The following is a 23,303-nucleotide window of genomic DNA, read 5'->3' on the forward strand; positions in this document are numbered from 1 at the left end:
TGTACTCTATGTGATTTATAACATGTAATGTGATTGCTCTATGTGAACTTATGGTACAATGAGTGTTAATTAGTTATGCTCTCTATGAGCCTATAATATGACATATAATTACATAATATGATATAATAAGTCATTAATAAATGATAAATGAGATTTGCCTACTAATTATTTGTATTTTATCTTGCTATTACTACATTTTACATTATATTTTTAGACTATTCTTGATTACACTTATTAAGTGTTACGGTCATCACTTTTTAGTGAAATGTGTCACTGATTTAGAGGAGTTTGTTACTATTTAATTATTAGTTATTCTATATTAGAAAATACCATTCTAAATTAGAATCAAATTATCCTTACTTTAGATTTGAAATACTATCCAAATTATTCTACACATATACAAAATTATAATTTTACTTTCAATTTAATTAAAGTTATTAAAAAAAATCATATATGATCCCCATATATCTCCATCCACGTATCTCATTATAGAAATAACTTAATTGATTTTCCTAATTTTTCTGTTCTATTTTTTTACATGTCTCGTTTCGACTATCACTTGCCTATCTCATTGTATATTTACAAATATGCATTGCATAATTATAAGAGAGCACTTTAATCTAAATTTATAGATCAAATCAATGTCATTTGAGTAAAATTTTCTTTTTTTACTTCTTGACTATTTTATGTTCACCGGCAAAGAAAGTCATCGTCCGCGTCGTCCATAACACGGTAAAATCATAATCAATAATCTCGAAATGTATGACTTCCTATGCGTGTTGGAATTCTTTTTTTTCTTCAGCCAAATGTTTGATTTAACTAGGGAAAAAAATATCGCTTTACCGTTGCTAGAACGAACCAAGAAATTGAAATCCTACGAAGCGTTATATCACACCATTGATTCATTCGATCCAATGGTCCTGATCGGAGACCCGGCTATCTATAGGGGGTCGTCACTCGTCCGTCCTATCCAAGTCCCCCATGTATATGAGAATTTCCGACTCTTCTTTGTGGCCATCAACAAATTCCACAGTCCGCGCTAGGCGGAGGAAGACTTCATGCAAGAAAATAACCACATTTAAATGACCCAAAGCAATGCAAGCGCGGGTCCTGCATGTAGAAAAGTATTGTTATTGGAGCCCTTCCCTTCATAGGAGCTGCCTTCTTTCTCTCGTCCCATTTTGTTGTTTCCCAAAGATGGTAGCTTCAAGCAATCCGTGGCGTACTTTATTATTCTTCTTCTCCGTTCTTATTCTTCTCTTCCAGCCTCCTCTCCTCCTTGCAACAGACACCATCTCTGCCAATCAATCTCTCTCGGGGACGACCCAGAAGCTCATCTCCCAAGGTGGCAAATTTGCTCTCGGCTTCTTCCAAATAGGTAACTCTTCCCAAAATTGGTACATAGGAATATGGTACAATACTATCTCACAGAAAACATCAGTTTGGATTGCCAATCGAGAGAACCCAATTGCAGACCCTTCCTTTTCTGAGCTCAGAATCTCTGATGATGGCAACCTTGTCCTCCTCAACCAGTCCAAGTCCATAGTTTGGTCTACAAATGCAAATATAACATCCAATTCCTCTGTTGCTGTGATCCGTGACAGTGGAAATCTTGTTTTGAGAGATGGGTATGACAGTTCTAAGGTTTTCTGGCAAAGTATAGACCACCAAACAAACACTTGGCTCCCTGGATCCAAGCTTGAGCTCAACAAGGCGAGTGGAATTGACCAGAGGCTTATTTCATGGAAGAATTCAGAAGACCCAGCTCCCGGGATATTCTCCCTTGAGCTGGACCCAAATGGGACTAGCCAATACTTCATTCAATGGAACAAAACTAGGGAATATTGGACTAGTGGGACTTGGAATGGCCAAATCTTTAGCTCGGTCCCAGAGATGACAACGCGTAATTCAGACCCTAACGATAACTACGGCTTCCAGTTTGTGAACAATTCAGAGGAGAGCTACTTCACGTACTCTGTTAAAGATGACTCAATCACCTCCAGACTTATCATGGATATCTCTGGCCAAATCAAGTCTTTCACTTGGATTGAGGCTTCACAGGAATGGATACAGTTCTGGTCCCAGCCAAAAGCTCAGTGTGATGTTTATGCTCTATGTGGGCCTTTTGGAAGCTGTAATGATATTGCATTGCCCAACTGCAACTGCTTAAAGGGATTCAGCGAAAAGGATGCAAGTGGTTGGGCTTTGAGTGATCACAGTGGGGGATGTGTAAGGAATTCTCCATTGCGATGCAGCATTAAACATTCTGGGATGAAGACGGGGAAGGATAAGTTTTATACTATGGATAGTGTGAGATTGCCTGATAATTCTCAGAGTTCAGATGCTAGGACTGCTGAAGACTGTGAATTGGCTTGCCTAAGCAACTGCTCTTGTACTGCCTACTCCTATGCCAGTGGATGCACTCTATGGTATGGTGACTTAGTTAATTTACAAGACCAATATAATGGTACTGGTGGTGGAACTCTTAATCTTCGCCTCGCTGCTTCAGAGTTTCCTACTTCCAAGAGCAACAGGGGTCTTGTAATTGGTTTGGCTGTTGGTGGAACTGCAGCAATTCTTACTTGCCTCGCAGTTATTTTCCTCCTAGTTTGGCGACATCGGAGACAAAGGCTTCAAAGAATACCAAAGACAGCCGGAGGTGCTCTGGTGGCATTTCGGTACAGCGATCTGCAGCTTGTGACAAAGAACTTTGCGGAGAAATTGGGGGGAGGTGGCTTCGGTTCTGTTTTCAAGGGATTATTACCTGATTCAACTGTTATAGCTGTGAAGAAGCTTGATGGGCTTCATCAGGGAGAGAAGCAGTTCCGAGCTGAAGTGAGCACGATCGGAACAATTCAGCATCTTAACTTGGTTCGACTTCTTGGGTTTTGCTCTGGAGGAACAAGAAGGCTACTGGTGTATGAGTACATGCCAAATGGTTCACTAGACAAGCAGCTATTTCAGAACACTCCGACGGTCTTGGACTGGAACGCAAGGTACCAAATTGCTCTTGGAATCGGAAGAGGACTAGTCTATCTGCATGAGAAGTGCAGGGACTGCATCATACACTGCGACATTAAGCCGGAGAACATTCTCTTGGATGCGTCCTTTGTTCCAAAAGTGGCGGATTTCGGATTAGCGAAGCTTGTAGGCCGAGATTTCAGCCGAGTTTTAACTACACTGAGAGGAACAAGAGGTTATCTCGCACCGGAGTGGATAACCGGAGTGGCTATCACTGCAAAAGCTGATGTTTATAGTTACGGCATGATGCTTTTCGAGATTATATCTGGCAGGAGAAACAGAGAGCAAGGGGAGGGAGGAAGAGCATCTTTCTTCCCTACACTTGCTGCAACCAAACTTATGAAAGGGAATCTGGAGGGCTTGTTAGATCCCAGGTTAGATGGTGGTGCCAACTTTGAAGAGCTTGAAAGAGCTTGTAAAGTAGCATGCTGGTGCATTCAAGACGATGAGAGTTCTAGGCCAACAATGGGTCAAATTGTCCAAATCCTAGAGGGATTTCTTGAAGTTAACACGCCACCGATTCCACGATCTCTTCGAGCTCTTGGAGAAAGTCCAGATTACATAAATTTCTTTTCAGACATGTCATCGAATCAAAGTTCTCAGGTGCGGAGTACCGCTTCCAGTAGCCCTCAAGCTAAAAGCATGTAGGCAATCAGTTTTAGTATTCGAGGATGTGGCCCTATATGCGTCTATATACTATCTGAATAAGTGTATTGATATAAAATTATAAACTTCAAGCTGCCCATCATGTAAGCTTCTTCCATATATTTTAGACAGTAATCACCTTAAGAATCAGATGCTCTCATATGGCCGTCGTAGAGTAGTGTAACACTTATTGTACTTTTTCTAATGCATCAATACTCATTTGCAAATAATGGTTGTATGTATCTTTTCCTTATGCTGCATGATGTTTGTCATCTGTTAATTTCTCTTCTCTTTGTAGAAGAGTAATAACAGCATTTTGTTTAGTAGTTAAGTTGACTTCAGTTTCTTATAGTTTCATTTAATTGTCCTGCTTCATAGTGGTGAATACCTCTGATTTTTTTTCATCGTTATTATTGACGAATATAATTGTTTCAGAATGGCTGTTGTTATATGTTAAAGCTATAAAAATGAGTCCAATCTGAGTTCTAACGTGCAAGTAAAAGAGTACTTAGTAGACCGGGTTATCACCGAAAATTATATCGTGAGCTTGCTAATGGATGCATATAAACCATGAGAGATATATAGTAAACAGCAATGGAGAAAAAGAACTTTCAAATTAAAAAACAATCATCAAATAATTTGAAATACTATTCAATTATTCTACGTATGTGTGTAATTATATTTTGACTCTCAATTTGACTAAAGTTATTTTAAAAATCCTTTCAAATCTCTCCCACCATCTATATATCTATATCCATGTAACTCATTCTACAAATTAAAAATCTTCGCTCAGTGGTTTTTCTCAATTTTTTTTTTAAATTTTGTCATATATTTTCTTTCCTACCATCCACTTATTATATATTTACAAGCATGCGTTACATACTATCAACTAAATAATATATTTCTATAAAAAATAAGAGCATTTTAATTTAAATTTATATATCAAACCAATATCATTTGCTTCAGTAACATGCTCAAATCCTAGTCAATAATCTTAATATGTATGACTTTCCATGCATGTTGGTCTTCATTTTTTTCCAGTCAAATATTTAATTTAAAGAGGAAAAAATATCTCTTTATCTTTGCCAGAAGAAATTGAGACGAAGTGTTACATCTCACCGTTGATTCATTCGATCCAACGTCTTGATCGGCAACCCTAATACCATATAGCTGAGAATTTTCGACTCTTCTTTGTGGTCACCAACACATTCCACAGCAAGGGGAAGACTTCATGTAACCACAGGATTTGAAATCCAACGACATTCGGAAAGTAACCCATTTAAATGACCCAAAGAAATGCAAGTGTGGGTCCCGCATTTGGAAGTCTTGTAATTAGAGCCCTTCCTCGGACCTAATCGTTGGGTTTCATTGGAGACTCACTTCTGGGTAGGATTCTCAGCAACCAATAAAAGCACACGGCAAACAGTAAATTAATGGAATCATAGGGAGGCAAATTCTTCAATGCACCTTTAAAATTTATAATCTTAATCCAACGGCTATAATTATCAGTTTTCATACTCGATACCGATTTCTCACTATCAGTTCCAAAACCACGTTACATAAAAAAAAAGTATATATTAGTTAAGAAGATTTAATTACATAGAAGCGCTTTGCAAGTTTTTTTTTTCTTCCGTTAAAATTTCTCTCTTAAATATAATTATGCCTTAATTATAGGAAATATCATTAAATATTAAATAATTTAAATTTGATTATTTGGAGATAAATTTTAATTTAAATATAATTCTCTATTTCTATCTATTAAAATTTAATTTAAATCAATCTTAAACTAACGGGAGATATATGTAAATAATAAAAAATAATTAAAAAGATAAAATGTAATTAAATGTTCATCAAGCTAATTGTAAAAGATATTAATACCCTTATTTTGATATATATACATTATTCTCAGTTAATGATATATATATAATCTTTTACTTGATAAAATACTTTCTTCCCTCGCTTACTATCATTTGTATGATTTTTTCCAATTTTGCGGCAAGCATGCCACAGTTTGTTATTGACCGCCAACAACAGTGATCGCCGAGGTGGTTTTCCCTCAAAGGCCCAACCTGGTTGCGACCGTGTGGATTATGGAGCCTAACTCTATTTTTTTGGGCCATTGTAGGCCTAATTAATCACGTTTTATTTATTTTTGGGTGGAGAGAGGGGGAGAGGGGGAGAGGGGGCATTTTGGTAATTTTACTAAAATATATTATATTGCAGCATATTTTATAATTTTTTGGGGAAATTGGCATTCCATTCTTTTATAAAGAAAGTCCTTAAATTGATTGATCGTATCATTCATTTCAACCAACCGTTCCAACTTAATACATGAGAAGATAGAGGGAATAGGGCAAGAGCCCTAAGTACAAGCCCATATTTGGCTATATTATAGACCTAAAAGCAAGTATCAAACTAAGCACTCAAGCACAGTAATAAAAGAAGAGATAAAGCACACAATTTAGAAGCAAGCTTCTCGCTTGGTTAACCGATAACAATTTAGAAGCAAGCTCTTTCAAAGCCCTCACCTTTTGCTACAAAATCCACTATTTAATGCCCTAAAAACTATCATAATGGTATTTATAAGTATGATTTATGAATATGAAATACGAATCTTCTTGGCTTGAGCATTTGAAAATCTTAGAGCTCGTCCAAATGCTTGCGGTGAGCAAGCAACTTCAACTATTCTTAGGCTCAATCTCAAGCTCATTCAAATGGCTTTTTCAAATTTGAGCCAAAAACAATAATTACTTGGTAGATATAGTACCATACAAAAGGAATATCGAGACACAAGAGGCACAGGATATGTGAGTAGTATGATATATTATGATATGCATAATATTTATTACATTCTTATTCTTAATGTTATGTGCTTACTATATTATTGATGATATGATCTATGTATCATAAATCATGTGTGCTTTAATAATGATGAATATGGAATGACAATTATGATAAGAACATATGCATCAGAGGTAGAGGTCATAGATCTAATGATACCCAATAAGTAGAATAAGGGTGTACTTTTGAGTTACGTGCTTTTGATTTTGTTGCAAGTAAGGATAATAGAGATATGAGATATCGAGGTGGATATGGGTTATGACTAGAATTCTTAGTTCGATGACTACGAACAATCAGCTATATGTAGTGTCTCAGTCATGTACGAGCAATATTACTGTTAGTTATCTATCATTTCTTACAATTTGTATTTACTCTATGTGATTTATAACATGTAATGTGATCGCTCTATATGAACTTATCGTATAATGGGTGTTAATTAGTTATGCTCTCTATGAGCCTATAATATGATATATAATTGCATAATATGATATGATAAGTCAATACTAAATGATAAATGAGATTTGCCTACTAATTATTTGGATTTTATCTTGCTATTACTACATTTTATATTATATTTTTAGACTATTTTTTATTACACTTGTTAAATGTCACGTTCATCACATTTTAGTGAAATGTGTCACAGACTCACAGATCCATAGTAGTTTACTACTATTTAATTATTAGTTATTCTATATTAGAAAACACTATTTTAAATCAGAATCAAATCATCTTTACTTTAGATTTAAAATACTATCCAAATTATTCTACACACACACAAAATTATAATTTTACTTTCAATTTGATTAAAATTATTTTAAAAAATCATATATAATCTCACCCCCACCCATATATCTCCATCCACATATCTTATTCTACAAAGCAAGCTCAATTGTTCTTCCTAATTTTTCTGTTTTATTTTTTCACATATTTTGTATCTCTTATCACTCACCTCTATCTCAGTGTATGTTAACAATTATATGCATTGCATAATTATTAGAGATCACTTTAATATAACTTTATAGATCAAATCAATATTATTTAGGAAATTTTTTCTTTTTTACTTCTTGACTGTTTTGTGTTCACCGGCGAAGAAAGTCATCGTCTGCGTCCATAACACGCTCAAATCATAGTCAATAATGTCGAAATGTATGACTTCCTATGCATGTTTGAATTCAATTTTTTCTTCAGCCAAATGTTTGATTTAACTAATGGGAAAAAAATATATCGCTTTACCGTTGCTAGAACGAACCAAGAAATTGACATCCTACGAAGCATTATATCACACCATTGATTCATTCGATCCAACCATCCTGATCGGAGACCCGGCTATCTATAGGGGGTCGTCACTCGTCCCTCCTATCCAAGTCCCCCGTGTAGATGAGAATTTTCGACTCTGCACAAGACGGAGGAAGACTTCATGCAATAAAATAACCACATTTAAATGACCCAAAGCAATGCAAGCGCGGGTCCAAAGCAATGCATGTAGAAAAGTATTGTTATGGGAGCCCTTCATAGGAGCTGCCTTCTTCTTTCTCTCGTCCCATTTTGTTTCCCAAAGATGGTAGCTTCAAGCAATCCGTGGCGTACTTTATTATTCTTCTTCTCCGTTCTTATTCTTCTCTTCCGGCCTCCTCTCCTCCTTGCAACAGACACCATCTCTGCCAATCAATCTCTCTCGGGGACGACCCAGAAGCTCATCTCCCAAGGTGGCAAATTTGCTCTCGGCTTCTTCCAAATAGGTAACTCTTCCCAAAATTGGTACATAGGAATATGGTATAATACTATCTCAGAGAAAACATCAGTTTGGGTTGCCAATCGAGAGAACCCAATTGCAGACCCTTCCTCCTCTGAGCTCAGGATCTCCGATGATGGCAACCTTGTCCTCCTCAGTCAGTCCAAGTCCATAATTTGGTCTACAAATGCAAATATAACATCCAATTCCTCTGTTGCTGTGATCCTTGACAGTGGAACTCTTGTATTGAGAGATGGGTCTAACAGTTCTAAGGTTTACTGGCAAAGTATAGACCACCCAACAAACACTTGGCTCCCTGGATCCAAGCTTGGGCTCAACAAGGCGAGTGGAATTGACCAGAGGCTTATTTCATGGAAGAATTCAGAAGACCCAGCTCCCGGGATCTTCTCCCTTAAGCTGGACCCAAATGGGACTAGCCAATACTTCATACAATGGAACAAAACTAGGGACTATTGGACTAGTGGGGCTTGGACTCGGCAAGTCTCTGACTCGGTCCAACAGATGACGGGGGATTATAACTACGACTTCCAATTTGTGAACAATTCAGAAGAGAGCTACTTCACGTACTCTGTTGAAGATGACTCAATCACCTCCGGACTTATCATGGATATCTCAGGCCAAATCAAGCAGTTAACTTGGGATGACGCTACACAGGAATGGATACAGGACTGGTCCCAGCCAAACGCTCAGTGTGATGTTTATGATCTATGTGGGCCTTTTGGAAGCTGTAATGAGAATGCATTGCCCAACTGCAACTGCTTAAAGGGATTCAGCGAAAAGGATGCAAGTGGTTGGGCTTTGAGTGATCACAGTGGGGGATGTGTAAGGAATTCTCCATTGCGATGCAGCATTAAACATTCTGGGATGAAGACGGGCAAGGATAAGTTTTATACTATGGATGGTGTGAAATTGCCTGATAATTCTCAGAGTTCAGATGCCCGGACTGCTGAAGACTGTGAATTGGCTTGCCTAAGCAACTGCTCTTGTACTGCGTACTCCTATGCCATTGGATGCTCTCTATGGTATGGTGACTTACTTAATTTACAAGACCAATATAATAGCACTGGGGGAGGAACTCTTAACCTTCGCCTCGCTGCTTCAGAGTTTCCTAGTTCCAAGAGCAACGGTGGACTTGTAATTGGTTCGGCTGTTGGTGGAACTTCAGCAATTCTTACTTGCCTCGCAGTTATTTTCATCCTAGTTTGGCGACATCGGAGACAAAGGCTTCAAAGAATAACAAAGACAACCGGAGGTGCTCTGGTTGCATTTCGGTACAGCGATCTGCAGCTTGTGACAAAGAACTTTGCGGAGAAATTGGGGGGAGGTGGCTTTGGTTCTGTTTTCAAGGGATTATTACCTGATTCAACTGTAATAGCTGTGAAGAAGCTTGATGGGCTTCATCAGGGAGAGAAGCAGTTCCGAGCCGAAGTGAGCACGATTGGAATAATTCAGCATCTTAACTTGGTTCGACTTCTTGGTTTTTGCTCTGGAGGAACAAGAAGGCTACTGGTGTATGAGTACATGCCAAATGGTTCACTAGACAAGCAGCTATTTCAGAACACTCCGACGGTCTTGGACTGGAACACAAGGTACCAAATTGCTCTTGGAATCGGAAGAGGACTAGTCTATCTGCATGAGAAGTGCAGGGACTGCATCATACACTGCGACATTAAGCCGGAGAACATTCTCTTGGATGCATCTTTTATTCCAAAAGTGGCTGATTTCGGATTGGCGAAGCTTGTAGGCCGAGATTTCAGCCGAGTTTTAACTACACTGAGAGGAACAATAGGCTATCTCGCGCCGGAGTGGATAACCGGTGTGGCTATCACTGCGAAAGCTGATGTTTATAGCTATGGCATGATGCTTTTCGAGATTATATCAGGCAGGAGAAACACAGAGCAAGGGGAGGGAGGGAGAGCATCTTTCTTTCCTACACTTGCTGCAACCAAACTTATTGAAGGGAATCTAGAGGGCTTGCTAGATCCCAGGTTAGATGGTGATGCCAACTTTGAAGAACTTGAAAGAGCTTGTAAAGTGGCATGTTGGAGCATTCAAGATGATGAGAGTTCTAGGCCAACAATGGGTCAAATTGTCCAAATCTTAGAGGGATTTCTTGAAGTTAACACGCCACCGATTCCACGATCTCTTCGAGATCTTGGAGAGAGTCCAGATTACATAAATTTCTTTTCAGATATGTCATCGAATCAAAGTTCTCCTATGCGGAGCGACGCTTCCACTAGCTCTTAAGCTAAAAGCCTGTAGAGCGTAGACAATCTGTTTTCGTATTCGAGGACGAGGTCCAATATATATCTATATACTATCTGAATAAGTGTATTGATATTAAATTATAAACTTCAAGCTGCCCATCATGTAAGCTTCTTCCATATTGTTAGCTAGTGGTCACCAGAAGAATATATATCACTTGGAGAGTAGTGTAACACTTGTTGTACTTTCTCTAATGCAATATGATGAAGATCCTCATCAGTACTAATTTGCAAATAATGGTTGTATCATTTTGAGTACATTCACATGTGTAGAATTATCTTGATCTCAGTAGTCGGTGCTGTAGTTCCTTTTGCTGCATGATGTTTGTCATCTGTTAACTTCTCTTTGTAAAAGAGTAATAACAGCATTTTGTTTAGTAGTTAAGTTGACTTCAGTTTCTTATAGTTTCATTTAATTGCCCTGCTTGATAGTGGTGAATACCTCTGATTTTATTCATCGTTCATATTGACAAATATAATACTAGCTTTTATTCTTCGCCGTTTTAATTGTTTATATTATTACTTGTGCTGAATATTATCAGTTATAGATATTATAACTTGTTTATATTATTGGAAATTATTACTTATGCTAGTTTATAGATTAGATAAAGGGTGTAATGGTAAACATATTCTTGTCTCTTCTTTTCTTTCCTTGAACTAAATAGAGTATATTTATATTTCTCTTCTCGTCTATTAGTTACATCCAAACAAAATGAAATAGAGTTATTTTCCATCTTTTCTCGTTCCATTTCTCTCATATTCTCTCTATCTAAATAGAGTGTTAATAAGAAAGCAAAACGAGCCCAAGTACTTAGTTCATGCTTATTTAAGATTATCTTTTTCTCTATTCTAGATTAGAAAACACTATTCTAAATTAAAAAAAATAGTCATCATATTATTCCTGTTTTAGATTTGAAATATGAGAGTTGTTCTAAAAACAGGAGATATATTTGAGGTTGCACTGTTTCTCCATTTTATGTTTGCATTATAAATACCTATTTCACTATTTTTTGATCGATTTGTTTTGTCATACTTTTTAAAAATTTCTCACAATTACACATGAGAAAGAATTGAATAATTATATTATACCTATTTTTAAGGTGTTTTTCTCTAAACATTACAGGCAAATACTTCAATGCACCTTTAAAAATTATAATCTTAATCCAACGGCTATAATAGCCAGTTTTCATACCCGGTACCGATTTTTCGGTACCGGTTCTAAAACCACATTACGTAAGAAAAAGAGTATATTAGTTAAGAAGATTAATTACGTGTGCCTAACTTCCCAATTTTCTTGTTATACCCTTGAAGATCTAATGGTCATCAAAGTGATTGATAAACAATTAATTTTACGGAAGAAGCGCTCTACACGTTTTTTTTTTCTTCCGTTAAGATTTCTCTCTTAAATATAATTATGCCTTAATTATAGGAGATATCATTTAATATTAAATAATTTAAATTTGATTATTTGGAGATAAACTTCAATTTAAATATAATTCTCTATCTCTATCTATTAAAATTTAATTTAAATCAATCTTAAACTAATGGGAGATATATGTAAATAATAAAAAATAATTAAAAAGATAAAATGTAATTAAATTTTCATCAAGTTAATTTTAAAAGACATCAATACCATTATTTTGATATATATATATATATATATTACTCTCGATTAATGATATATATGTCTTTTACTTAATAAAATATTAAGATAATATAATTGTTAAAAAATAATGTGCAAGATTATATATCTAAAAAAAATTACCTGCTAAACCGGTAATATCTTTCATTCCTATTATACCCTTAAAAATCTTAACCGTTAGATCTTCATTAAATTGATTGATAAAGAATTAATTCTATTGCATGGAAGAAACCCTCAACATTACATAGAAAAAAAACCAAAGTTCTAAAAATACATATTCTCTCAGTGTCATACTCCCATTTTAATGCGACAACTTTAATGAGCGAATTATTTGAAGGCATACTTCATTTCAAAAGAGATACGCAATTGATAACATTCATTGCTATTTTAAAAATACTTAACCAATCACATTGAGAAACACATGCATCATGATCCTAATATAATCTTTATTACTCTGCTAGCATTGCAACAGTCCATATCTTTCTCAATAGTATAGTTTAAGTGCACAAGAGCAAGACTAGGAACCCTAGTTGTTGTTGTCTTCCCTTCCCATTGAGCGCTAATCTTTATCCTTAATTTTCCTTCATAAATTTTGTAAGACTCGCACCAAATACGTGCCCCTCACATGAGTAGAACTCACGTGATTACTACATGACTTACTGATCAATATTTCGACACAATATATAAGATAAAAACTCATATTTCTATAAATACTACAGACAGAAGAAGCCCATAACACCAATGCCACAATATACCCAAAATAAATATCCATAAAAATATAAATCAAGCCCATGTAGGAGCTACAAATTATTTAGCTTAATTTACATAAATAGAATAAAATAAAAAATAGAAGATTAAATAAGATTAGTGGTGCTAACGCACATGATCATGCCCAACAAATATGCGTAGAAATCATGACACGCGAAATCTTACCGAATAGCAAAATAAGATTAGCATACACTATGTGCAACAATAACAATAAGAAAAATGTATACACATGCATGATGTAAATGTGATGATATCATAACGTAAGTTATTTCATTCTCTACACTACTCCTAGATTATAAAAGTTTTACTTGCTTGAATCGCTTTCCTAATACTAGTTGTCACTGCTTTACATGATCATCCTCATAGGGTACGAAGTCCGCCTCAATAAAGAAAGTAATAAAAAAGCATAAGCACTAATACCTCCCACTGATTAATTAAATTACTCTACTAACGTTCACTATAGGCTTAGGTAGGTCCATCTACGAATTCTTATATTTATTAATTGGGTTGAGATAGCATAGTCGTACCAAGGCCTAACACGTTTTAAAAAGTAATTAAAATAATTTACCTTGAATTAACATTTCACTAATTATTATTGATTTAAAGTAAATCACATAGGCAACATTTAATTATTTTGCTTCGTTAAATAAGACAATCTACTTAATACAATGTCCCTACAATAATCTATATTAATTCTCCAACACAAGCAATTAATACAAATACACCTAGATCTTTTAACCAAAATGTAATGGACCACAATAAATCCCAATTATGAGTTACTTGTAATGCCACTCTTAGGCCATAGTCGGATTTATTAAAACTAATTTACAATAATGATATGACTAACAAGCAACCCTCTAAGATAATTAAATATATTTATGTTGACATAGATAATTAAATAAAGGATTTGAAAATAGATTAAAATCAATTGATCTATTTAGGTCAGCCCAAAAACCACCCACTAAGTTTTGGACCCGAAGCCCAAATTATCTAATAAATCCACTTGGGCCAGGCAACACCCACAAACTTGGGCCAGGCTGCCACCATAACTTGCCCTCCAAGTAAAGCTAAAAATAGACTAGACCCAACCTAAACGTCTCATGACTCAACCAAGTGTAGAAAATAGCTATGTAGAAATTCAAATGGGGGAGGAGCAGCCGATGATCGACCACAACCTAGCTGACCGCATCGACACTCTCCCCTTGACAAGTAGAAGCTAGCCGAGGGGAAGCCTAGCTGCCAGAGGTGGTCAGCAGCGAGAATCTACCTTGCTTTGGCTGCCCGGTGGCTCTATCCACGAGGGCGCCGAAGGAAGCCACCGAGGGCATCCTCGCGAAGAGGGGAAGCTCACCGAATTGATGCGACAAGGCACGAAGCCACCGGCTGGCCGAATCACAGCGAGAGCGAGAGGAGGAAACATTAGTGGAAAAAACTCAAATTAATTAACTGATTGTAAATCAGACTTATTTAGAAAATGAGGGAGCTTTGATGCATCGATCCACGGGGTCAGCAATTCTGTGGCGCTCTGGCATGATGGAAAGAAGAAAGAGGGAACACCAGCTGCACGCGAGGAGAAGGAAAGATAAAGAAAAAAAACGAAAAGGAAGGAGAGAGAGAAAAAGAAAGAGACAGGGGAAGAGAGAAAAGGGGCGCATATTAGTGCCTTTAAGCTTGGCGCACATGTCGGGCACGTGTGCACCATTTTTTTTTTTTTTTGATGTTACAAATTTTGTGTTCTTGTAAGTATCAAATACTTGTTCAACATTAGTTTTCGTCATCACTAATCATTCATCTCATTTCTAATAAACCCTAAACATATATATATATATATATACATATATATATATATATATATATATATATATATATATATATATATATATATATTGCCCTCAACAATCTTCTTTGTTCATCTCATTTATAGTAAATCATTAACCTTTATTCCTAAAATTCTTAGCAATCTTCTTCGTTCATTTCATTATCAACATAAATTTTGATTTGTCTTATTCTTGTCTTCCATACGTTCTCTAGTTATAGTCACATGATAAACCCTTTTTAAATTCACATAGGGTTGCAATTAAGTCAATCCTTAGGTTTTACGTTAATATTTTATATTTTTATGCACCCACGTAATTTGTTGCGTAACTCATTAGATACGAACGTAAATTGCTAGCAACTTACGTAATTACATGGATATATATATCTAAATAATTCTATAGGTACCTATGTAATTACCTATGTAATTTCATATAGACTAGTGTAACCGGTTAACTATCAACATAATTTGGTAGGCCCCACCTTATTCGCTAAGGTCTTCTAGATACCGGCGTAATAATACATAAATAAACGTAAGACCTTTAATATTCCTTGTTTTAATAGTTAATATATTTTACATATAAAACCAATTATAATTTTATTCTTAATTTGACTAAAATTATTTTAAAATTTCTCACTGCTCTCTCGCTCTCACCACTCACATATCTCATTCTACAAACTAAAAATTCTCGCTAGCTCATTTTTTTTTATTCAATACCATATATCTCTTCTCTCCTATTATCTACCTATCTTATTATATATTTACAAATATGCATTACATTCTTACAAATATACTTTGTATATCAAATCAATGTCATTTGATTTAATTTTTTTTGACCGTTCCTGTAATCATGCGAATAGAAAGTGCCTGTAACACGCTCAAATCATGGTAAACATTCTCATGTTGGTCTTTAATTTTTCCTGTCAAATGTTTGATTTAATGAGGAAAAAAGTTCTCTTTATCTTCGCCAAAAAGGACCAGGAAATTGACGTTCTAAGAAGCGTTACATCAGACCGTTCATTTATTCGATCTAACAGTCGGGAACGGAGAAACACAGCAGAAGGAATGACTTCATGCAACCCAGGAATTTGACAATCCGAAGACAATCAGAAAAGCATGCGTGGGTCCAGCATTTGGAAGTCTTATTATTGGTGGAGCACTTGTTGGGTTTCATTCGAGACTTACCTCTAGATAGGATTCTCTTCAACAAAGGAAGAAGGAATTTGTGGCTTCCAGAGTTGATTAAGAATAGAAATATTATGTTTCACCTTTCACCCCCTGTGTCTTTATGAATTTATGATTCACATCTTATCTTTTGCATTTACATTAGGAAACTCGGGTTTTGAATAACTTTTCGGATTTTTTTTTTTAAATATCTTTTCCTATATCTCTAAAGGGTACTTTAGAAAATCTAAATGGAATATTCTTTTTTCTGATATATAAAAAATATATATAGTCCAATACATCACAGAGTAACTGTAAATTCATGAAAATATAGGGAGTAAAATGAAAAACTTCTCCAGATAGCTATATATTATATTCCTGCATCCTGACAATTTAATATAATGGCCATCTTCTTCCTTCTCTCCTCCCAGTTTGTTTCCCCGAAGATGGTAGCTTCAAGCAATCCATGGCTCACTTTCTTCTTCTTCTTCTCCATTCTTATTCTTCTCTTCCAACCTCCTCTCCTCCTTGCAAGTGACACCATCTCTTCCAAACAATCTCTGTCCGGGACCCAGAAGCTCACCTCCCGAGGTGGTAAATTTGCTCTCAGCTTCTTCCAAATAGGTAACTCTTCCCAAAATTGGTACATAGGAATCTGGTATAATACTATCTCAGAGAAAACATCAGTTTGGGTTGCCAATCGAGAGAACCCAATTGCAGACCCTTCCTCCTCTGAGCTCAGGATCTCCGATGATGGCAACCTTGTCCTCCTCAGTCAGTCCAAGTCCATAATTTGGTCTACAAATGCATATATAACATCCAATTCCTGTGTTGCTGTGATCCTTGACAGTGGAAATCTTGTTTTGAGAGATGGGTCTAATAGTTCTAAGGTTTTCTGGCAAAGTATAGACCACCCAACAAACACGTGGCTCCCTGGAACCAAGCTTGGGCTCAACAAGGTGAGTGGAGTTGACCAGAGGCTTCGTTCTTGGAAGAATTCAGAAGACCCAGCTCCTGGGATCTTCTCTCTTGAGCTGGACCCAAATGGGACAAGCCAATACTTCATACAATGGAACAAAACTAGGGTCTATTGGACTACTGGGATTTGGAATGGCCAAATCTTTAGCTCGGTCCCAGAGATGACAGCGCATTATAACTACGACTTCCAGTTTCTGAACAATTCAGAGGAGAGCTACTTCATGTTTTCTGCTAAGGATGACTCGATCACCTCCAAACTCATCATGGATATCTCTGGCCAAATCAAGTTTTTGACTTGGATTGAGACTTCAAAACAATGGACACTGTACTGGTCCGAACCAAAAGCTCAGTGTGAAGTTTATGCTCTATGTGGGCCTTTTGGAAGCTGCAATGAGAATGCATTACCCAACTGCAACTGCTTCAAGGGATTCAGCGAAAGGGATGCAAGTGGTTGGGCTTTGAGTGATCATAGTGGGGGATGTGTAAGGAATTCTCCATTGCGATGCAACATTAAACATTCTGGGATGAAGACGGGGAAGGATAAGTTTTATACTATGGATAGTGTGAGATTGCCTGATAATTCTCAGAGTTCAGATGCTAGGACTGCTGAAGACTGTGAATTGGCTTGCCTAAGCAACTGCTCTTGTACTGCCTACTCCTATGCCAGTGGATGCTCTCTATGGTATGGTGACTTACTTAATTTACAAGACCAATATAATGGCACTGGGGGAGGAACTCTTAACCTTCGCCTCGCTGCTTCAGAGTTTCCTAGTTCCAAGAGCAACGGTGGACTTGTAATTGGTTCGGCTGTTGGTGGAACTGCAGCAATTCTTACTTGCCTCGCAGTTATTTTCATCCTAGTTTGGCGACATCGGAGACAAAGGCTTCAAAGAATACCAAAGACAGCCGGAGGTGCTCTCGTGGCATTTCGATACAGCGATCTGCAGCTTGTGACAAAGAACTTTGCGGAGAAATTGGGGGGAGGTGGCTTTGGTTCTGTTTTCAAGGGATTATTACCTGATTCAACTGTTATAGCTGTGAAGAAGCTTGATGGGCTTCATCAGGGAGAGAAGCAGTTCCGAGCTGAAGTGAGCACGATCGGAACAATTCAGCATCTTAACTTGGTTCGACTTCTTGGGTTTTGCTCTGGAGGAACAAGAAGGCTACTGGTGTATGAGTACATGCCAAATGGTTCACTAGACAAGCAGCTATTTCAGAACACTCCGACGGTCTTGGACTGGAACGCAAGGTACCAAATTGCTCTTGGAATCGGAAGAGGACTAGTCTATCTGCATGAGAAGTGCAGGGACTGCATCATACACTGCGACATTAAGCCGGAGAACATTCTCTTGGATGCGTCCTTTGTTCCAAAAGTGGCGGATTTCGGATTAGCGAAGCTTGTAGGCCGAGATTTCAGCCGAGTTTTAACTACACTGAGAGGAACAATAGGCTATCTCGCGCCGGAGTGGATAACCGGTGTGGCTATCACTGCGAAAGCTGATGTTTATAGCTATGGCATGATGCTTTTCGAGATTATATCAGGCAGGAGAAACACAGAGCAAGGGGAGGGAGGAGAGCATCTTTCTTTCCTACACTTGCTGCAACCAAACTTATTGAAGGGAATCTAGAGGGCTTGCTAGATCCCAGGTTAGAATGGTGATGCCAACTTTGAAGAACTTGAAAGAGCTTGTAAAGTGGCATGTTGGAGCATTCAAGATGATGAGAGTTCTAGGCCAACAATGGGTCAAATTGTCCAAATCCTAGAGGGATTTCTTGAAGTTAACACGCCACCGATTCCACGATCTCTTCGAGATCTTGGAGAGAGTCCAGATTACATAAATTTCTTTTCAGATATGTCATCGAATCAAAGTTCTCCTATGCGGAGCGACGCTTCCACTAGCTCTTAAGTTAAAAGCCTGTAGAGCGTAGACAATCTGTTTTCGTATTCGAGGACGAGGTCCAATATATATCTATATACTATCTGAATAAGTGTATTGATATTAAATTATAAACTTCAAGCTGCCCATCATGTAAGCTTCTTCCATATTGTTAGCTAGTGGTCACCAGAAGAATATATATCACTTGGAGAGTAGTGTAATACTTGTTGTACTTTCTCTAATGCAATATGATGAAGATCCTCATCAGTACTAATTTGCAAATAATGGTTGTATCATTTTGAGTACATTCACATGTGTAGAATTATCTTGATCTCAGTAGTCGGTGCTGTATTTCCTTATGCTGCATGATGTTTGTCATCTGGTAACTTCTCTTTGTAAAAGAGTAATAACAGCATTTGTTTTGTAGTTAAGTTGACTTCAGTTTCTTATGGTTTCATTTAATTGCCCTGCTTGATACTGGTGAATACCTCTGATTTTATTCATCGTTCATATTGACAAATATAATACTAGCTTTTATTCTTCGCCATTTTAATTGTTTATATTATTACTTGTGCTGAATATTATCAGTTATAGATATTATAACTTGTTTATATTATTGGAAATTATAACTTATTCTAATTTATTGATTAGATAAAGGGTGTAATGGTAAACATATTCTTGTCTCTTCTTTTCTTTCCTTGAACTAAATAGAGTATATTAATATTTCTCTTCTCTTCTATTAGTTACATCCAAACAAAATGAAATATAGTTATTTTCCATCTTTTCTCGTTCACTTCGTTTCTCTCATATTCTATCTATCTAAATAGAGTGTTAATAAGAAAGCAAAACGAGCCCAAGTACTTCGTTCATGCTTATTTAAGATTATCTTTTTCTCTATTCTAGATTAGAAAACACTATTCTAAATTAAAAAATAGTCATCAAATTATTCCTGTTTTAGATTTGAAATATGAGAGTTGTTTTAAAAACTGGAGATATATTTGACGCTGCACTGTTTCCCCATTTTATGGTTTGCATTATAAATACCTATTTCACTATTTTTTGATCAATTTGTTTTATCTTATTTTTTTAAAGTTTCTCATAACCACACCTGTGAAAGAATTGAATAATTATATTATACCTATTTTCAAACTGTTTTTCTCTAAACATTACATAGAAAATGTCATACTCCCATTTTAATATGACAACTTTAATGCGCAGATTATTTGTGTAAAAAAATTAGAATGAGGGAATTGTGTATTTCACTATGATGAATCAAGTACATAATAGGAGGAGATTACAACAATCTCTCCTACAATTAAGCTGGTCTATCCAACAGATTAGGATAGAGTTGCTATATACAAGGAAAGTAAATAACAAATAGATTAACCAAATCAATAATAGTAATAAAATTTGATTTTGACATTTCTTTCCTGATTTCAATATTTCTTTCCAACAAACACCCCTCTCAAGTTGAAACTAAATATGATTTCAATATTTCTTTCCAACACTCCCCCTCAAGTTAGAGAGTGGATATCTTGCACACCGAACTTGCGTACCATAGGTATAAATATTTCCTTTCCTAAAGGTTTAGTTAACAAATATGACAATTGATTTGCTGAGCCAATATGCTTGGTCATTATTGAACCATCTTAAATCTTGTCTCGAATATAGTGACAGTCCATTTCTATGTGCCTTGTGCGTTCATGAAAGACTGGGTTTGCCGCTATATGCAGAGCAGCCTTATTGTCACAATATAAGGAAGCATGTCCATGGTGAATAAGGCCTAAGTCTCCTAATAGGCACCGAAGCCATGTTAACTCACAGCAAGCTCCTATCATTGCGCGGTATTCCGCGGGTGAAGATAATGATACGGTTTTTACGTCGTTTTGATTTTCATAAAATTAGTGAGGACCCAAGGAACACATAATACCCTGTAGTGGACCGTCTAGTGAGAGGACAACCTCCCCAATCGAATCACGGTAGGCCTGTAATTTCAAATCATTTTTGAAGAAAAGAATAGACCTTGACACAGGGCACCCTTTAGATATCGAACAACGCGTAAGGCTGCTTCCATATGATGTCTTCTGGGTTGATGCATGAATCTACTCAAGACATGAACAAAATAAGTGATATCAGGTCTTGAAACTGTCAAATATATCAGGCGGCCCACCAATCTTCTGTATCTGCCTAGATCTTTAAGCAATTCATCTTTATCTGACAGTTTTAAGCCTCTTTCCATAGGAGTGTCCACTAAAGCAACATTTAATAGACCTGCATCTTTGGTTATTTCTAATGCATATTTTCTCTATGACATAAAAATCCCATTCCCAGATGCAGAGATTTCTATTCTTAGAAAATATTTCAACTCACCAAGGTCTTTAAGATTGAAATTTTTATACAAATGCTTCTTGATGGCAACAATACTGTTTGGATCATTTCCAGTGATCAAAATGTCGTCGACATAAATTAGGAGAATGGTAAAGGACTTGCCTTTCTTTTTGGTGAAGAGGGAGTAGTTGGCTCGTGATTGTCCAAAGCCAGCGAAAGTGATGACAGAAGAAAACTTTAAAAACCAATGGCGGGAGGCTTGCTTTAATCTATAGAGCGATTTGTGTAGGCGACAGATAAGATGTTCCTCCCCCTATCTCCGAAGCCCTAGTGGTGGAGACATGTAAATTTCTTCAGTCAGGTCACCGTGGAGGAATGCATTATGGACATCAAGCTGATGAAGTGGCCAGCCTCTGGCAGCAGCTAAGGCAAGAAGACAACGAACATAAATAATTTTTTTCTTTGTGGGAGAGAAAGTCTCGTGGTAGTTGATGCCCTCCATTTGGGTGAATCCTTGAGCAACCGGGCGCGCCTTATGTCGCTCTATTGTGCCATCGGAGCGACGTTTGATCTTGTAAACCCACCGACATCCTATGAGTTTCTTGTCGGCGGAAGAGAGGTTAGACTCCATGTGTCGTTGGCGGCAAGGGCATCTAACTCAAGCTTTATTGCATCACGCCGTTGAGGGTTGGTGATAGCTTCATTGTAAGAGGTCGGCTCTCGCTCTTGACTAATAGAAGCAATAAACGATTTGTGTGCGGATGTATAACGATGATAAGAAAGGTAATTGGTCAATGGGTACCTTGTCCCTTTGTGCGAATCTAGAGAGGAGGAGGTGACTAGATCGAGAGGGAGGATGCGTGACGGCGGAGCGAGGTAATCGTTGAACCTCACAGGTGGATTAGATTGTCGAGTGGAGCGGCGGAGAGGAATATTGGTTGGTGGTGGTGGATCGGGTGTTCCGGTAGAGGGAATGGTGGTAGTATGGCATGGTGGTGGTGGCGGGGAGGAAGTAGAGGGGAGAAGGTTCATGGGTGAACAAATTTCGGCGGTTTGTATCGTGGTAGTGGTGGAGTTGCGGTGGAGGGTGGTGTCCCGTTGGATCTCAAATATGCGGGCTAGATTGCCCCCGAGAGAATCGGGTATCGAGGTCCTCCCAAACTTCTCTAGCGAGTGGAATAAAAATTCACACTTTGTCGGCAATTTTTGGATCACGGTGTTGACTATCGAAGAATAGATAATATCATTACATCTTGACCAAGTGGCATGACCTTCGGGATTATTTGCTTTTGAAGGAGCTAACATAGACCCATTGATGAATCCGAGCTTATTTCTTGTATTCAAGGCTCGAATCATGGATCTTTTCCAACTGGAGTAGTTATCTCCATTGAGGGGCTTGGAAACGAGAACCAATCCGGAATGATCGGAAGGATGGATGAAGTAAGGATTGGAGAGGTCAGCAGGGGATTTTTCTTTCCCTACCTTTGATGGATTTGGTAGAACAATACCTTGAGAAGAAGAATGATTATCTTCAGCCATTGAGGGTAATGATGGTTTCGATGGATGCTAGAGTTCTAGCTCTAATACCATGTAAAAAGATTAGAATGAGGGAATTGTGTATTTCACTATGATGAATCAAGTACATAAATAGGAGGAGATTACAACAATCTCTCCTACAATTAAGCTAGTCTATCCAACAGATTAGGATAGAGTTGCTATATACAAGGAAAGTAAATAACAAACAGATTAACCAAATCAATAATAATAGTAATACAATTTGATTTTGATATTTCTTTCCTGATTTTGATATTTCTTTCCAATACTTCCCCTCAAGTTGGAACCAAATCTAATTTCAATATTTCTTTCCAACAAACACCCCTCTCAAGTTGGAACTAAATATGATTTCAATATTTCTTTCCAACAATTTGAAGGCACACTTCATTTCAAATGAGATATGCAAGAGATAAAATTCATTGCTATTTTAAAAATACTCAACCAATCACATTGAGAAACGCATGCATCATGATCCTAATATAATCTTTACTCCTCACTAGTATTGCAACCATCCATATCTTTCTCAATAGTATAGTTTAAGTGCACAAGGGCAAGTCTAGGAACTCTAATTGCTGTTGTCTTCCCTTCCCATTGAGCGCTAATTTTTGTCCTTAATTTTCCTTCATAAATTTTGTAAGTCCCGCACCAAACA

General features: G+C 37.0%; 2 protein-coding genes and 1 pseudogene across 2 annotated transcripts; all 3 read left to right on the forward strand.

Annotated features, from left to right (window-relative positions):
* The first annotated feature begins 1,044 nt into the window (after positions 1-1,044).
* On the forward strand, positions 1,045-3,911 carry LOC140796063 (G-type lectin S-receptor-like serine/threonine-protein kinase At2g19130). The gene has a single exon (XM_073148917.1). The coding sequence runs from the start codon at positions 1,096-1,098 to the stop codon at positions 3,667-3,669; it is 2,574 nt and encodes an 857-aa protein (XP_073005018.1). The 5' UTR covers positions 1,045-1,095; the 3' UTR covers positions 3,670-3,911.
* A 4,067-nt stretch (positions 3,912-7,978) lies between these two features.
* On the forward strand, positions 7,979-10,674 carry LOC140796580 (G-type lectin S-receptor-like serine/threonine-protein kinase At2g19130). Its single transcript, XM_073149638.1, has one exon. The coding sequence runs from the start codon at positions 8,006-8,008 to the stop codon at positions 10,505-10,507; it is 2,502 nt and encodes an 833-aa protein (XP_073005739.1). The 5' UTR covers positions 7,979-8,005; the 3' UTR covers positions 10,508-10,674.
* A 5,654-nt stretch (positions 10,675-16,328) lies between these two features.
* Positions 16,329-19,105, forward strand: LOC140795867 (G-type lectin S-receptor-like serine/threonine-protein kinase At2g19130; annotated as a pseudogene).
* The last annotated feature ends 4,198 nt before the right edge of the window (positions 19,106-23,303 follow it).

This window comes from Typha latifolia, chromosome 10 (genome assembly GCF_019914945.1).
Source record: "Typha latifolia isolate L0001 chromosome 10, TyphaL0001v2, whole genome shotgun sequence".
Classification (NCBI taxonomy): domain Eukaryota; kingdom Viridiplantae; phylum Streptophyta; class Magnoliopsida; order Poales; family Typhaceae; genus Typha; species Typha latifolia.

Excerpts from the sequence above, each read along its gene's own strand:
- LOC140796063 (XM_073148917.1), top strand. The coding sequence starts at position 1,096 with ATGCAAGCGCGGGTCCTGCATGTAGAAAAGTATTGTTATTGGAGCCCT.
- LOC140796580 (XM_073149638.1), top strand. The coding sequence starts at position 8,006 with ATGGGAGCCCTTCATAGGAGCTGCCTTCTTCTTTCTCTCGTCCCATTT.